The sequence below is a fragment of the Abramis brama genome (assembly GCF_963993115.1).
Source record: "Abramis brama genome assembly, chromosome: 13".
Taxonomy (NCBI): domain Eukaryota; kingdom Metazoa; phylum Chordata; class Actinopteri; order Cypriniformes; family Leuciscidae; genus Abramis; species Abramis brama.
The window spans coordinates 18,468,044-18,484,778 of NC_139975.1; the positions used below are offsets into that span (position 1 = coordinate 18,468,044).

Below are 16,735 nucleotides of genomic sequence, written 5' to 3' on the forward strand. Positions count from 1 at the left end.
AATTAGTAGGCCCTATGCATTTTTTATATTGTAAATTATTATAATAAAGATAATTTTATGCAATGAATCATGACATGGCTCATTAAATAAAAAAAATGGAGTAAATAAATTCTGTTGATGGCACTAACCTGCATGCCTGTTGAGAGCGCTGTGCTAACCATAACCTAGCCCCTATGCATGCTTTCACGTTGAAAGCACATGGCTGCAATATTATATAACTGCATTGACAAAGAGGCAGGCTGCAGCCAATCCCCACTCCCCAAAAATAAAAGCCCTGCACATGATGAAGGGAAGTGAGGCATAGCTGCCCCAGATTCTCCCCAGGTCTTAAGTTGACGGGTCACACTTAACAAAGACCTTGCGCTTTAGCATTAGCCTTTGTATGTTGGGAACTGTGTGTCTGACAGGCTGAGAGGACCCAGTTGTCTGTGTCGTTATTCATATCTGTGTATTGTATTACCCGTAGAGAGTCTGAATTACTCTCTGCTTTATTCTGTATAAGGATGTCTTCTGATGTCTGTTATTAGCATACTAACCTTTATATTGCAGACTTTATCTCAAGGTTCTTTCGGATGTGGTACATTTTGTTTCTTTTTTTGTTTTACTATAATTGTTTTTTCAACAAGTTTTTCTAGCTGTTTCCTCCCACCTCTCCATTGAGGTGTTCCCCTGGTTACAGGCCAGTGGTGTCAAGTTACTTTACCTTGCCTTGTCATTCCAGCAGGTTGTTAACCCGTTTGTGACAGACAGGGCGTTTACAGAAGAGCTCCCTGCAGGCGCGGTTTCTGCTGACATTGAAGTCCAAGTTTCGGCTTTATATTGAGCTTTAGACTTAATATAGGTTTAGAGTTACTGCCGTTATGAGTTTTAAGTTCTCATGTTCTCATGAAATTGAAATTCCTGCCTCAGGTTCTGTTTTTTTGGAAGGTCGACTTTTGATCCTCGTATACACGGTTACGGAGCAAGTTGAAAATCATAAAGTCTTTGTTATGGATGATCTATATTAGACTTCCAAGGTAAATTCCAGTGTTTAAGAAAACAATAGTCTTTCCTTGGCTATGTTATCCTTGTTTGCCCATGCATTTCGCTGTTTACATGTCCGTGTGATTCAGTTGCTAAGCTTGTGAGTTGCCCGACCACACTGCAGCTGAGGTGTGCACGTTTAATTAAAAGGCCTCCGTACAATCAGCCATCATGCTTCAGTGCTGCTTCAGAAACGAAAGCCTTGTTCACTATGAAAAATGATTACAGTCCGACGTTTGTTGGAGGTTTTCATTCCGTTATACTGAATAGTGCATGTTCTACTTAATTAATATGCATAATTAATTATCTGGCAGGAGATATTAGCGTATAGCTCATGCAGATACATGATTAATATCCATCTGTTCTCTGGGTCATTAATCAGTTCTCAATAAGCTGCTGAGCTTTCCTTCTCTGGCCTGCTCTACAAGCACTTCCACTCATAAAACCTGGAGCAAAGCCCGGAATATCACTGTAAATATAGGTGTTGCTGATGGATTGTGTGCCTTGTCTCTTTTCAGAATACAGTCGATTTGAGTCCAAGATCCACGACTTGAGGGAGCAAATGATGAACAGCAGCATGAGCTCTGGCTCCGGCTCCCTCCGCACCAGTGAGAAACGCTCCCTCTACGTCAGGTATCTTCTTCATCCTCCGATTCCTTCATTCAGTTGTCCTGATATTTTGATAATATTGATTATACATATATATTTGACAATATTGATAATATTGATTGATAATATAAAGTGCTTATTCAGTCAGAGGAACCTTCATTTTGATCAAACAGGCATAGTAGCCAATTAGATTCAAAATGTTTGGTGTAAAAAAGTAAAATTCTAGTTCAAATAATTAAGACATGTTTGAACTGGAGTATCAGCTGTCTTGCATTTAATTCCAATAATGCACCATTTCTTTCTAAAAAGTGTTTATTTATACATTATACATTTGTCATCAACACATGCATTTTGTTTGCAGTGAGACTTAAGCAGTGAAAAGAAGTGAAATCTTTTTTGAAGTACAATGTCTTATAATATTATTGTTAGGGATGCATCATGCGCCAATAGGAAGATTTGGGCCGATACGTTAACCGATTATTCTTTATACTTGAAAGCCGACAACCGATATATTGGCCGATAAATCTAAATTAATATAATTTTTGAGAGCCTGCTTACAAAATCAAAAGTCTTATCATTAAAAGCCATGTCCCAAGCACTTCAATATAAATCAAATATATACAGTACTGTAGCCTAGTTTGAACCAGTGTAAGTTTTAAAATTCATTTATACTCCTATGGCCAACTTTCTTTATCCAAATCAAAGCACTCACCGCACTCTCCCAGCTAATTAGGTGCTTAAGCCTATATATCAGTATGAAAAGGCAAAAAAGGTCTGCACTCTAAAAATGATTTTATTAGTATCAAGCAGGAGATAAAAAAAATACAAACATTTCGGATATTTGCCTTCGTCAGTGCCGAAACATTTTTATTTTTTATCTCCTGCCTTTATCAAAAAAATAAAATGTAATAGCCTAAGCACAGACAATAATAAAATGATTATAATTAAACCATATTATTGATGAAAATGATAGGCTTACAAGAAAAATAAAAGTGCTTTTTATTATTAATAATGCATCAATGTTTTTGAAAAAGAAACATCTAAAATTAATATGACTGTTTTAAATAACAGCATCGCTGTTTGAGCTACGTGAGCTGAAGCTGATGAACTGAATGAACACCGGGAAACTGAAGTGCTTTGTTAGCGGGGGGTTGATTAACTCGACCAAATGCATGCTATATAAGATTAATCATATTTATACAACATAAACATAATATTACAACTTATATCTGCACAAAATGACCCGAATGCGAACTTGAACTAATTATTTGCTAATCAGAATGGTAACTCCAGTTTTGTGTGCACTCTTCCCGTAAAAATGTGCTGAAACGGCAACTAAACCCAAAGAATTCACATTTTATTACAATAGTGTTCTCATTATAATGTTATGTGTAAGATGATGAATATAATATGACAGCCCCAATCATAGTTATTAATGTCGTGCGTTGCCATTTGAGCTGCATGCACTGAAGCTAAAGATGATCACCGATGAGCTTTACTACCATGTTAATACTCCTATAGGAGATAAATCAGATGTATATATACACAAAATAAAAATAATATTACAACAATTGCACAAACAAAAAGGCTGCGAATGCACAAGCGAACTTGACTGTGCTAGTCATGAAGGTGTAACTCCATCGTGGATGCGCTTTTCCCTATGCGCTAAAACACGGGCGTACAAAGAGTGTTATCATTATAATCTTATGTAGCCTATATGACAGACTTCCGCTGCACATGTTGCACTTAACTGTATTTTCCTTTTTGAAGTGATTCCAATCATTTTTCAAGCAATTTAAAACCATCATGGCGGACGGCACACATCTGAAATGTTTCAGCTTAAGGAATAATCCATTATTTATCGACTTTAAGAAATCGGCGAAATGTTCTTATCAGGTCGATAACATTAACATTAGAAATTAACATATATCAGCCGATACCAATATGGTGGCTGATATATCGTGCATCCCTAATTATTGATAACCGTCGGAAATATTTTTATAGATAATTCTACCCTAAATAGTTTTACCAGTGTTTCCAACCTTATTGTACATATTCCATACTCATTCAGTTTAAATGAAGAGAAGTGCTTGCTCTGCTGTTTTGAGGCACACTGTATCATATTATAAAGAAGTTTAGAGTCCATGGGACTGTAACCAGTGTCCCTGGACAAGGTAGTGAGAGGAAAATTAAGTTAAGAACAACGAAAGATGGTGCAATGGGTAGAGAGAGAACCAAGATAATCTACAAAACAGATCCTAGCAGAACATCTAGCTCAAGGTCCAACAGTTTAGAGTCCAACCACCTGTCACTGTCTGAATGAACAGTGGTAGAACCTTCTACTCACCTTCGTGGTTGAAAATGCAAGAAGATTCTTGTTTTGATGTCTGTTATGCTGCCTCTGGCACTGGGTACCTGGAATCATTGAATGGCACACTCAAATCATAGATCTATCAAGTCATTGTGGAGAAGAACATTTATCCCTGTATTAGAGATCTGTATTTCAGTTAAAGTTCATGAGTCCTTCAGCAGGATAATGAGCCAGAACAGACCACAGTAAGCACTCAAGATTGGATTAAAAGAAGACATTCTGTGGTGGCCTTCTATAGCCGCCTTTCCACTGTACATGACAAGTGGAAGTCATCCATATCCAATGGAGAGTTGCACAGGGGCTGTGTGAGGTCCCGACCATATGTGGATGCGTAATCTTCAGATCTGACTTGAACTTTGAAATGTGTTAATGTGTTAAAAAACATTTACTTTGTAATGTTTAAATCCAACAAACACAACAAACTTGAGTGACTACATCGTATGCGACTGGCCGACCGGATGTGATGTATTTCAATCAAATCAGTGTGTGCAAGGTGAAAATTTATTTATACTTTTTTGTTTAACTTTATCAGAAACACTTGATACTTTTAAAGGGCACCTATTATGCCCCTTTTCACAAGATGTAAAATAAGTCTCTGATGTCCCCAGAGTGTGTATGTGAAGTTTTAGCTCAAAATACCCAACAGCATGTTTAAATTGTAATTTTTTGGGGCTCAGAAAAACGCACCGTTTTAGTGTGTATCCCTTTAAATGCAAATTAGCTGCTCCTGCCGGCCCAAAAGGCGGAGCCTCACGAGCTTGCGCTCAGAGCCAGGACAATCTCATCTAATAGTATCAAAACAGAAACTCTCAGTAGCGGTGTTCATTTCGACCCGGAGTCACACAATAATGCCCACAGGGCCAGATAATATTTGCTGTATGGAGATTTAACAGGTATAGTTTAGTTTAATTACGGTTATAACTTATTTGTCATCTGCTTTTATCCACTATTAATACAAGCCTGCTGTAGCAAACCCCGTCCGAATGATGACCAAAATATACTGAAGAGTTCAATGAAGTTTAATGTACATCACACAAAAGATGAAGTGTTAGTTTTACTCCAGAGAATCACAGTAAGAGCTGAATAAACACAGTATAAGAAGTGCGCATTAAAGGGACACCAGGCAAGTCTGAGTGTTTTTTCTCTATGAAGCTCCCCCTAGTGTCTGGTAGTAAATGCTTTCAAACACTCTGTTGTAAAAACGAACTGTTGTCCCTCCCCCCCTCGCCACGAGCAACCCAGCTGATCAGCTGTCAACCCAGCTGAGCAGAGGAACAGGCTATTTCAAAACCAGTTAGGTCTACCGAGGCAAGTAAAGCAATATTTTCTTTCCAACTGATGGCGATTTTTTTTAATTTATTTTTTATTGTGTTGTCATGCATACTATTATTTTTACCGGGAACGAACGATATGAACGAGGCGAACTACTGCTTTGGTGTTTGTTTGTTTTTGGGAGAATGGGCATGAGCATATATATATATCTCTCTATCGGAGGTTAATATTTGTCTAAAGTTATATTAGTAAGGTCTATAAATTAATCTGGTAGAATGACGGTTTACCTTTGCTTGTCTAAGAAAACATCAGAACGTTTTTTCTAGCTCGATCATGATATGTGCAACATGTTTATTGCCTATTATCAGACGCGTTGACTTAGTGATATAAAATAAAAGTGTAAGTTACACAAATAAAACCGACAGAGGAACGGCCAAACAACTACAGAAATCAAACGTGTTTGCTAATGACAATGCTAACATCAAAGTTATAGTATCTAGCGTACTAGTAAGCCCGTAACAGACAGCGATCATAATAAAAACCTTTACAGACAATAGCAAACATCCTGAGGTCGCAATTACTTGAAATTTAAATATTAAACACAGTTTATTCCAAAGATACTTACAAGTGCAACAGCAGGATCAGCATCCGTTTTGCAGGCTTCTGTTTCTCTCAGTTCTCCCCATTCTAAAAAAGCCAGTCCGATATTTACTCGAGTCTGACTTCTTGCTCGGTCAGTCTCCCGTTTCCTCTTTCATTGGTCCTCCGACAAAGATTTCCTAGCTTTCTGCATCTTTTTTACAGCCTCAGCCATAACTCAATCTATCGTTGCCCTTTGCTTATAGCTAGCCGGTGCTTGAATGGGGGTGTGTACGTGTGCAGTGCCGTCAAGCAATTCGTTACATCGCGAGACCTGATATCACGCGATACTTCCTGACGCCGAACCAAAGTTGCAAGTGAGTTTTTTCCGCTCTCGGGCACCAGGGGGGTGCGAAACCACCACCATTCAACTCGAAATAAGTAATATAACCATTCCACTGACTCCAAAGCTGTTCAGTTAAGGTTAAAAAGTTACCTAGAGCACCTTTAAAGTCTTATCCATAAACTCTCTCTCTCTCCCTTTCATTATCATGGAACATACACACAGCGAAGTACACAAAACACTCGTTACAACTAACAGTAAGCAAATATACACACCTTCTCAGTGGGCGCTTAATAAACTGGTAAACTTTATATCCGTAAAACGACGCGATGAGCTGTGATAAAGTGCGCGCTCTCACTTAAATATCTGCCGTGGTCAGTAACGTTAGGCCTGTCCCTCTGGAGACTGTAAGCTTGATCACGAACAGTTGGTGCTGATCCATGCTCGAGTAACAATGAGAGTAAATGAAGACTGATATGTTCATTCTTACATCCAACAACAAAGCACCTCAATCGCTTAGGAGACATTTCTTGTCTACAGCTGCTCCGGCATCGAAACACTGGTGGACTGTGCCCAGCTCACTCAGGGTGTGTCTATGGTCAAACTGCAGTGTCAATCAACAGTCGTGGGCGGGGCCTGTGCAAAGTGACGTCACATTGCCCAGAATCTGAGAACGGCTTGTTCTGAGACAGTGCTTATGATTTATGGGGATTTTAAAAAAAGCACTGTGTGGATTTTCATCATTTTATAGGGTGGTTGTGAACACACACTGCCAACACACATTTATGTTCAAACACCATGTAAAAGTGAATTTTGCATAATAGGTGCCCTTTAAAAAAGGCATGGTTATTGATAAGTCATAAATTATACATTTTATATTTATATTTTATTATTTTAAATGTATCCATATGTTTCCTCCAAATTTGTTGTAGGTAATTTGTTCTATATGCATAGCTGTTTATTATTTGCATTCAGACAGTGTGGGTAAAGCCAGGGACACACCAAGGTCCACACCGTTGGTTCTAGTCGGACGCTGTCAGGTTTATTTTTGGCCGATTCAACATGTATAATCAGCACATTTTCAAAAGAAAGGGTAGCAGTCTAGTTATGTGCGTATTAAATATATAATCTGCCTAATGAATGTGTGGCCTGCTTCTGATGGTAGCTTGCACCTAAAGTGAGCTGTGCTTAATGAAGCATTCAGCTGCTCTGGGTTCATGAGTCAGCTGACCACACGTGTTAATGGTAGGTGTGAGATCTCAAGGCATTTTCACATTCCTGTGAATGCAGTAATGAGATAAATGTGTGTCAAAATGTCACAGGCATGTCAGTCAGCACGTATCCCACCCTGTACGGCTTTATCTTAAAACAGAGTCCTGATGTTGTCCTCTATTTTGCTGTGCAGCAAACTATGTGTGCGCGTCTCAGTGGGCTTATAATTAGTATTTCCTAGGAGAGAGGTATGTTGAGAAACAGGAAGGCCCGCTCCACTGGTTTTTCTCCTTTCATTTGGATTTACCTGTCTGACAAGGTAAAGACATTCAGCTTTAAACACAATGCCTGACTGTGTTTCTGTACTCAACGTCATCTGCCATCTGGTTTCCCTCTCATGATGATACTGGGATCCTCTATCACTATTGTGGCCTTGAGTGCTTAACCACAGGTTATAAGAAATATTTATTGAGCAGCAAATCAGCATATTAGAATGATTTCTGATGGATCATTTGGCATTGAAGACTGGAGTAATGATGCTGAAAATTCAGCTTTTCATCACAGGAATAAATTAAAATAGATTAGAACAGAAGACAGTAATTTAATTGTTATTAAAACATCACAATATTACCATTTTAACTATATTTTTTAACACATAGCCTAAATGCAACTTTGTACCGCCTCGAAACCTTTGAACAGTACTATAAATGTTAAAAATAAACAAATGAAAAAATAAATAAATAATCTTGCAAATTATTTCTCAAATGGTTGCTATGTTTTTGGTAAGAAGTGTACTGTAAGTTGCTTTCAATGAGGAAGAATCTGCTAAACTAATTTAAACAAAAAAGGTGCAGTTATCCAGTGATGTATGTGTATCCCCACACCCACCCTTTACTCAAACACAACTGATGTTTGACAATGAAGTCTGAACATCCACTCCTCTAGCACACTGTTGATGTACGACTTGTTTCATTTTATTTTCCCAGGGCTCTTTTTGACTACGACAGGACCAGGGACAGTTGCCTCCCTAGCCAGGGCCTGAGTTTCTCCTATGGGGACATCCTGCATGTCATCAATGCCTCCGATGATGAGTGGTGGCAGGCACGGCTGGTTACACCCCATGGGGAGAGTGAGCAAATTGGGGTCATACCAAGCAAGAAAAGGTACAGTACTGCCAACAAGCCAAGATACAATTACAACATTGCCCCTGTAGTAATGGACTGTGATCACTGCCAATCACACATTTTTATTTTTTGATCCACAGGGTGGAAAAGAAAGAACGTGCACGATTAAAAACAGTCAAGTTCCATGCAAGGACGGGCATGATTGAGTCCAACAGGGTGAGTGAATCGTCGTCGTCCTCCCCCTGTGAAGGAGTCGTGGGAGCTGCCCCACTTCCCCTGAGTGTGGGAATTGGTGGCTTCTCACAGTATCCTGGAGGCTCCTGTTACTGAGCATCTAATTTCTCACAGTGACACACAAACAAAAGCATACAAATACAAACTTGTACTATGCCATTATAATCAGCTGTGATGGTTAGATCAATGCTCCTCAATCCTGGTCCTGGAGGCTCCCCAACACTTTACATTTCTGGTGTTTCCCTCACCACACACCTGATTCTATTGCTCTGCTCATTAGTAGAGTACTCCATGACCTGATTTGGCTGTTGGGGACCCTCCAGACCCAAGACTGAGAAACACTTTTATGTTTAGATTCCCACTCTTTTCTTTGTAACCTAAAGGGATAGTTCACCCAAAAATGACAATTGTCATTTATTTACCTTCATGTTGTCCAAACCTGTATGATTTTCTTTCTTTCATGAAACACAAAAGGAGATGTTTGGCAGAATGAACGACATACGGGTGAGTAAATGACCAAATTTTAATTTTTGGGTGAACTGAACTTTTGAGGGTGAAGTGTGTAATGGACTGGTCGGGATGCTCAGACAAACTATGTTTTGAACGTGCACAATGTTGCACCAACAAATGGCGTACTTGTACACTACCGGTCAAACGTTTGGGGTCAGTAAGATAATTAAAGACCGCAAAGACATTTATAATGTTACAAAATATTTCTATTTCAAATAAATGTTGTTTTTTTAACTTTATATCCATCAAGAATCTTGAAAAGAAAAATATGTATCACCATTTCCACAAAACTATTAAGCAGCACAACTGTTTTCAACATTGATAATAATACAAAATGTTTCCTGAGCACCAAATCTGCATATTAAAAACATAAAACAGTTTTTCTGACCCCAAATGTTTGAATGGTAGTTTAGTTGCCTGCACATTAAACAGTGAGGCAAAAACGTGTTTTTACAAAAGTATTTTAAAATTACACACTTCACTTTTACATTTTTCTTTTTTATCAACACCCATGATTTTATGCTGCAATTAGTGATGCACCGATCATGATTTTTCATGGCCAGTTCCTTTTTTTTTTTTTTTAAGCAAATGTATTTGTTGTATATCTGTAGCCATTTGAAATTAGAGGAAACCACTGCATTTTAATCTCGATCCAAACAAAGAGGCTACACACATGTAGCATGAGCAGTTGTTTTTGAGTGATTTGAATTAGATTGTATAATTTCAAGATTTAAAGCAAAAACAGAATGGTCTGACTTTAGATTTGTGAAATTATGCTACATAAGACACCTACATAAAACAAAAACAGTAGACGGACGGAATGAAAATGCAAATTCACTCTCTGACAGTAGGTGGTGCTTATGGAACAGCAGCAGTTTCTTTGTGTACCGCTGAACACAAAGCAGTGCTGCACTTATATACGCTACTTTATACGGAGGTAGAGGAAAAGAAAATGGCATCGAAACTTTTCTGAAGACAGTCAGTTCCCTTCAGAGATACATTCATATAACCCCCCACCCCCAATTCTATATTTATATTTTTGTTCCTATATTTCGAGTATTGTGAACCGTGAGCTTGCTGTGCCTTGTACAGTATTTGCTCTGTTGGCGTGTCTGTGTTCTCTTCTTTGCATCCGTCTTCAGCGTGTCCCGTCTCTGGCCTGTGTTAACGTCCTTTTTGCATTCTACTTAATATTTCCACACGAATTACATTTTCAGAAATGATTACATTGCAGTTTGTGTGCAAGTCCAGAATAGAGATCGGCCAAAATAAAACTAAAAACCACCCGGTTCCAATTTATGGCCATTCGACTGGTGCATCTCTAGCTGCAATTTGAAGAAGATATTTCACATCTCTTTTATTGTTCAATTGCGTATTCCCTTTCACATTCAGAGTTAAATGTAACTTTTTTTTCTGAATGTAGCTTTGCATCCAAGTTACGTTTACATTCATTATCCCCACTTACATTGTTTGTGCAATCACACGTTGTCTTTGGTTTTATTTTTGCATGTGTGTTGTGAATTACATTGAAACCCATTATGTTTTTTGTGTTTGTTTCATTCCTCGTCCCCATTCCCCACCATCGGCTCATCTCCACGCAGCCAGTCAAAGTGAAACGCAAAAAAAGCTTCAACCTATCACGCAAGTTCCCGTTTTACAAGAGCAAGGAGAATATAGTGCAGGAGTTGGTGGAGACCGAACGTGAGTATGAGCGTGTGACAAGGGCTCTGATGCTGTCCTTCATGCTTCATCCTGTCACTGTCACTCACCCTGGAGATGGTTTCTGATTGGCTCTTGACCTGTGAGAAAACAGAGCCAATCAGGGCCTCTCTGGCCTTTGTCTTGCTCTGAGGGGGACCTCAGCACTTCTCACAGGTGTGAGGCTGCACTAACACTCAAATGCTATGCTCAAACATCAATCTGTGTCAGAGCTGTTTAGAACTGCTCCCTTCAGCATTTGGACTTAAAACGTTGTTACCGATGACTCTGCATGGAAATCCCCTGTACTTAAATTACAATCGGACAACCCAGATTTTTCAGTGCACAGCAAGGTGATGTTAGTATTCCTTCATCCCTCGAGAGTGCAACATCTCTCTTCTACTAGCCTCTCACTAACCTCTTTCTTCTTCCTTTCTGCTCTCTCTCTTTGTTCTTGCTTTCACCTGTCGGGACGCTCAGGACTTCCCAGGGTTAAGCGATGACTTTTATGGATCAAAGAGTTTGAGTAAGTGTGTGGTTCCTTTTGTCAAGCAGCTGTTCCCTAAGCTAACTGAACCGGCTGTGCCACACACCACACACACATTTTATTATTTCTTTCTGTTCCTCCTCCTCTCTTTCTCACTCAATCTCCTCTCTGCCTTAAGATTCATCTGCCACTTTTTGAAAGTCAGTGTTAATTGCCATTCGCAGCTCATTTTAGTGACGCATTTCCAAGTGAAACGGGATGTTTTGCAACTAAATATGTTGGGCTTGATTGTATCAATCGAGTATTAGAAGGTGAAAAGTGTGTGTAACATACCATTATGGGGCCAGACTTAATGTGAGTTTGATAAAAAAAAAAAAAAAACTTTAATAGGTATTATCTATTGGTTAACAATCTAATGATCTGTATGGCTTAAGTGATATCAGTGGAAAAATAAACTTTTGAAATTGCATTTTGAAAGATTATTAAGACATTTTTCTCTGAGATAACACATTGAAATATCACACACAATAAGTAATATGCATTAGTGAAGTAAATTCAAGGAAGATAAATTTTGATTTCATATTGAGTTGACTTTAAATGCATAAATCATTCACACATAAATATTCTTAATTCAAAGATCTGTTTACCATATGATACACTAAAGAGACAGTGAATCAATGGCAGACCTCTTCAGGACCCATAGTGTCTTCAGAACCAGCTCATACTGGGCAGGATGAGTGCATGTTTAATGTTTTAAGGATCCTAGCACCTATCATGTTGTCACTGTATCTAAGGGATGTTTGTTATTTGATTCCTGTAAGGAACCCAATTCTGGCTTGTTTACTTTGGCATGAGGAGGAGTATCACTGTCTGATGAACCGAACACTGGCAAGGTCATAGGAAACGCTCAGCACAGAATCTAAGATCACTGGGGTCGTAGGAAAAGGAAATACTTAATTTCCTATTGCTGCCTCATCCTACCATTTCCCTTCTAAGGAAACGGCAGCCATTTAAGTGCCCAAAAGTTCTCTGTGTTTGTTTTCCTCTCTTCACTCAGCTTTTTATATTCTTGGCATGATGATACGGGAGGGTGTATAGTTTCATCCCGAGCTGTGTTTGATATAGTATTAATCTTACATTTGGGTGAAAGTGTGCATTGTGACTTTTTTAAACCTCCCTCATCTTATATCTACAGAGTGCTTGACATCCAACACCAGTGACAGCGAAAGCAGCTCTAGTAAGTGGCTCTAAACATTCATTAGCTTGTGCTTTTCATTGCTTACTGCATTAAATCTGTCTCAATATAGTCTGCCAAGGTGCAGCATTCCATTTGATCAGGGTCATGCTGTTAAGCATTTAGTGCTTGGACAAAAAAAAACCTAATTCATATTTACCTTAGTGTTTCATATGGATAATTTTGTCATTTCTCATTATGCAGAGGGCCAGGAAGACACAATTCTATCGTATGAGCCAGTGATTCGACAGGAGAGTAAGTATTCATAAGCATAAACAACATTCTGCACTCTTTTTATTTTTAAGTTAATTTATAATATTTGAAATGGTTCTAATTTAGTTATTTCCCAATCTCTCTCTGACCTTTAATCCTAGTTTACCCTACCCACATGACAAAACGGCAAATTCCAAAAACAAAAAAGTTTTCTGGATTATTCACTGCCTTACATGTTCAGTTATAATCTTGTTTTTGTGTGTCCATTTCTCTGTACAAGTATACATGACAAAAGAAAAAAAAAAAGAACAAATTATTGTTGTACATGTATACATACTATGAGCCAGATTAACTAAATGGGGCAAATTAGCGTGAGAGCGCAATTCCACAAAAGCGCCAATGGGAGTGGAAAGTTTTGCGTGTGATCTACTGAACGATGCACGCAGCCGGATCATTTCCATCATTTCAGTGCAAATTTGCGTCTGGTTTAAGACATGCTTTTTTTGGGGCAGTAAATATTGGCGCAAATTAACTGATAAATTGACTAGCACAAACCTTAGTAAATCACCTTGCATGATTCATTTTAATACTCTACTCCCATAAGTTTTGGGTCTGAAAGGGAAACTCCTACAAATACATATGCAATAAGGTCAGCCGCAAAAAGCACTGTCCACGCCTTTTCAGCGCAAAATATTTTCACTGCGTGTCTTTAGTAAATCCTGACAGTAGTTTTTTAACGCCAAAACAGGGTTTGCGCTGGTGCAAGCTGTTAGTGAATCTGGCCCTTACTGTATTTGTTGAGGCAGTAACAAGAAGTATATGTGCCATAGTTTAATCTTTCATAAGGGTGGGTCAAGGTGTTTAATAAACGATAGGTGATATGCAAATGTGTGCATCATCTGTTAATGTGATCGATTTCTGAATGACTCCTGTTTACTTTGTAGTTTAGTTTTTATAAATGGTCTGGGTGGCCTGGGGAAGGGAGCTTTATGTACATAGTGCATAGAACACTTGTTTTAAAAAAAGAGAAGGGAAAATCCTGCTTTTCTATGACATGTCTTCCATAAAGCCAAGAAATAATTCTCAAGGCTGGAAATTTCTGACCAACATTGATTTGGCTTTCCTTTCAGTCCATTACACAAGGCCTGTGATTATCCTTGGTCCAATGAAGGACAGAGTAAACGATGACTTGATCTCGGAGTTTCCTCACAAGTTTGGATCCTGTGTTCCACGTGAGTGTAATAAGAAAAGGCCACAGTGGCTACATGCAAAACATCTTTATCATGAAATGTTTTGGCAATACTTGTAAAAGTAAAGTAAGACGTATGCACGATTCCTCAGATACAACTCGTCCTCGGCGAGAGAATGAGATGGATGGGCAGGACTACCACTTTGTGGCTTCAAGGGAGCAAATGGAGAAGGACATTCAGGACAACAAATTTATAGAGGCCGGCCAGTTCAATGAGAATCTGTACGGAACAAGCATCCTGTCTGTCCGGGCAGTGGCTGAAAGGGTCAGTGACTCCCTAGTGTAAACATGCCAGAAGATCTGAACTCCTGTTTAATCCTTAAATATTTTCCCTGTGGCAATCATTGTGTGCAGTGAAAGTGTGACACAGGATGAAAGGGTTTCTTTAATCCTCTTGTAGGGGAAACACTGTATCCTGGATGTGTCTGGGAACGCCATAAAGCGACTGCAGCAAGCACAGCTCTATCCAATCGCCATTTTCATCAAGCCAAAATCTGTGGAGGCCCTAATGTAAGTGTAAGATTTTGTATTCAGAAATGACATTAAATTGATCAAATTATAATATATTTATAATTAGGGATGCACCAAAATCTTCGTTTTGAGCCGAAATCGTTTTGAAGGGCCATAATAATTGACCGAATCAGTGGCGTTTCATTAGAAATTTTCCGATGACGCATTTTGTCTGTTCAGCGTCTGTTTCATGCATACAATGTGGATAAACTACAACAGTTAAACGTGTCAGCTGTGTGGACTCTAGGGTTGGGCTGACAATTTTAATCAATACTGATATTGATTCTTAAAACTCAAGATCAATCTTTTAGTTGATGCATGAACAAAACTTCACTAAACATTTATAGCGCCTGCAATCCAATAATTGCAGTAAGCTTTGTACTTTGTTTTAATATTAAACAAAAGTTTACAATTTCAAGGTTTTAACACAAAATTGAACTCTTTAACACGGCATAACGAAACTACTCGCTGTAGTTTAAGTGGCATTCTCAAGCACACATAACCCGATCATCTCTTTCTTTACTACTAGTTAGAGCACTAAATAAACTTCAGAAGGTATGTAGAAAGATGTAGAATGACTTACTGATATGTATCATGTAATCTCAATGTGTTTACAAATAAAGCACACAATATGTTCCGTAATGTTACATTTACCTCAAGAAAGCCATTCAGGGGCCGTTTACACAAAGTTTTCCGTTAGTTATTAAACCGGTGTTAGGCGATGGACGAACGCAAAAGAACAACTTTTCCGCTTTTAGTACATAGTTGTCGAGTGAATGTACCCTCAATGTCCATATCTCGTTAGTTAGCTAGAAAAAATAAATCCAGAGAGCAGCATTTTGCTAAATATATGCACTGTATTACATATTCATCATATTTTTACTTAACCTGTTAGTGATGTCACGTTTGAATAAACCTGTCTTGAAAGCAAATAATTACAGCCACTGTTTACGGCTCGGACACACCAAGTCAGGCGTTTTTGAGCGTCGGTCAGCGTAGTTTTTTCGGTGTGTTCCGCACCGTTGGCTCTAGTCAGAAACCGCCTGGGTTTTTTGGGCCGAGCATGTTGAATTTGCGCCAGGCTATCGGTTAAACGGAGAACTCTGATTGGCTGTTTAGCTTAGTGAATGAGAATAAATGCGAAAGCGAACAAAGAAATCTAGATACAGACAGAAGGCTGTTATAATTTTACATCATCTTACCTGAGCATTCGAATGCACGAATATTTTTATAATAACATGAGTACTGGAATGAAGTGATTGATATTCAAAATGGAAAGCAAGCGCTGACGGTTTGTAACGGTTTGTATACCTGCAGTCCTAGTTTCGGTTTCCCTTTTTAAATGATGAAAATAGACTATTGATACCTGCTTGCATGCAGGCGCAGAACGCACGTGTTAGTTGTCACCTTTAGGCCTTTTGGTGTGTTCAAGCGCAGCTTTTTGGCCGAGATGCAGCCGTCGAGAGGTGACAACACAGTTGGCTTTTGTCGCCAGTAGATCTTTGACGTCCTGGGCTTAAGTGTTTATATTTCACCACCAAATTGGAGTAGAAACATTATTAAAAAGTTGATATAAAAACTGCCATGAGAGCAATTTAAATGTTTGTTACATTTGCGAGTTTAAGTTTGTTTAATTTAAGTTTTAATTAAAAAGTCTAATATTAATACAGTTTAAAATAATATTTTAAAACAAGTAAAAAACAAGTCATTTTTGGTTTTCGGCCAAGTTCATCCTGAATGTTCTGTTTTGACCCAGAATTTTCATTTCAGTGCTATTTATAATGTTAAAGATATCTATACTGCAGTATGTACTTATGCATTGTGAAACAAGTAATGCAAATCTTTGTGTTCAACAGGGAAATGAATAAGAGGCAGACATATGAGCAAGCCAATAAAGTCTTTGATAAGGCAGTGAAGCTTGAACAAGAGTTTGGAGAGTTTTTCACAGGTAACTTTTTTTCTTCTTCTCCTCACCACCAACATCATGTGATTTCTCTTAACTGTATTCAGGGGAAATCTTATAGTCCAGCCCCTGTTACTGTTTAACAAGAGTTATCAGTACAGTAG

General features: G+C 38.5%; 1 protein-coding gene across 13 annotated transcripts in view; it reads left to right on the forward strand.

The window, feature by feature from the left end:
- dlg3 (discs, large homolog 3) overlaps positions 1–16,735 on the forward strand; it is a 98,737-nt gene that overhangs the window by 79,011 nt on the left and 2,991 nt on the right. For 6 of the 13 annotated variants that reach the window (XM_084132898.1, XM_084132906.1, XM_084132899.1 and 3 more), the window contains 10 exons: positions 1,542–1,656; positions 8,396–8,572; positions 8,674–8,749; positions 10,879–10,978; positions 12,658–12,699; positions 12,901–12,951; positions 14,040–14,141; positions 14,251–14,423; positions 14,559–14,668; positions 16,525–16,616. In XM_084132898.1, the coding sequence (XP_083989024.1) occupies positions 1,542–1,656; positions 8,396–8,572; positions 8,674–8,749; positions 10,879–10,978; positions 12,658–12,699; positions 12,901–12,951; positions 14,040–14,141; positions 14,251–14,423; positions 14,559–14,668; positions 16,525–16,616 (1,038 nt within the window). Of the gene's footprint in view, positions 1–1,541; positions 1,657–8,395; positions 8,573–8,673; positions 8,750–9,241; positions 9,272–10,878; positions 10,979–11,455; positions 11,502–12,657; positions 12,700–12,900; positions 12,952–14,039; positions 14,142–14,250; positions 14,424–14,558; positions 14,669–16,524; positions 16,617–16,735 lie in introns of all 13 variants that reach the window. The other 7 variants (XM_084132905.1, XM_084132894.1, XM_084132903.1 and 4 more) reach the window with 3 other exon arrangements.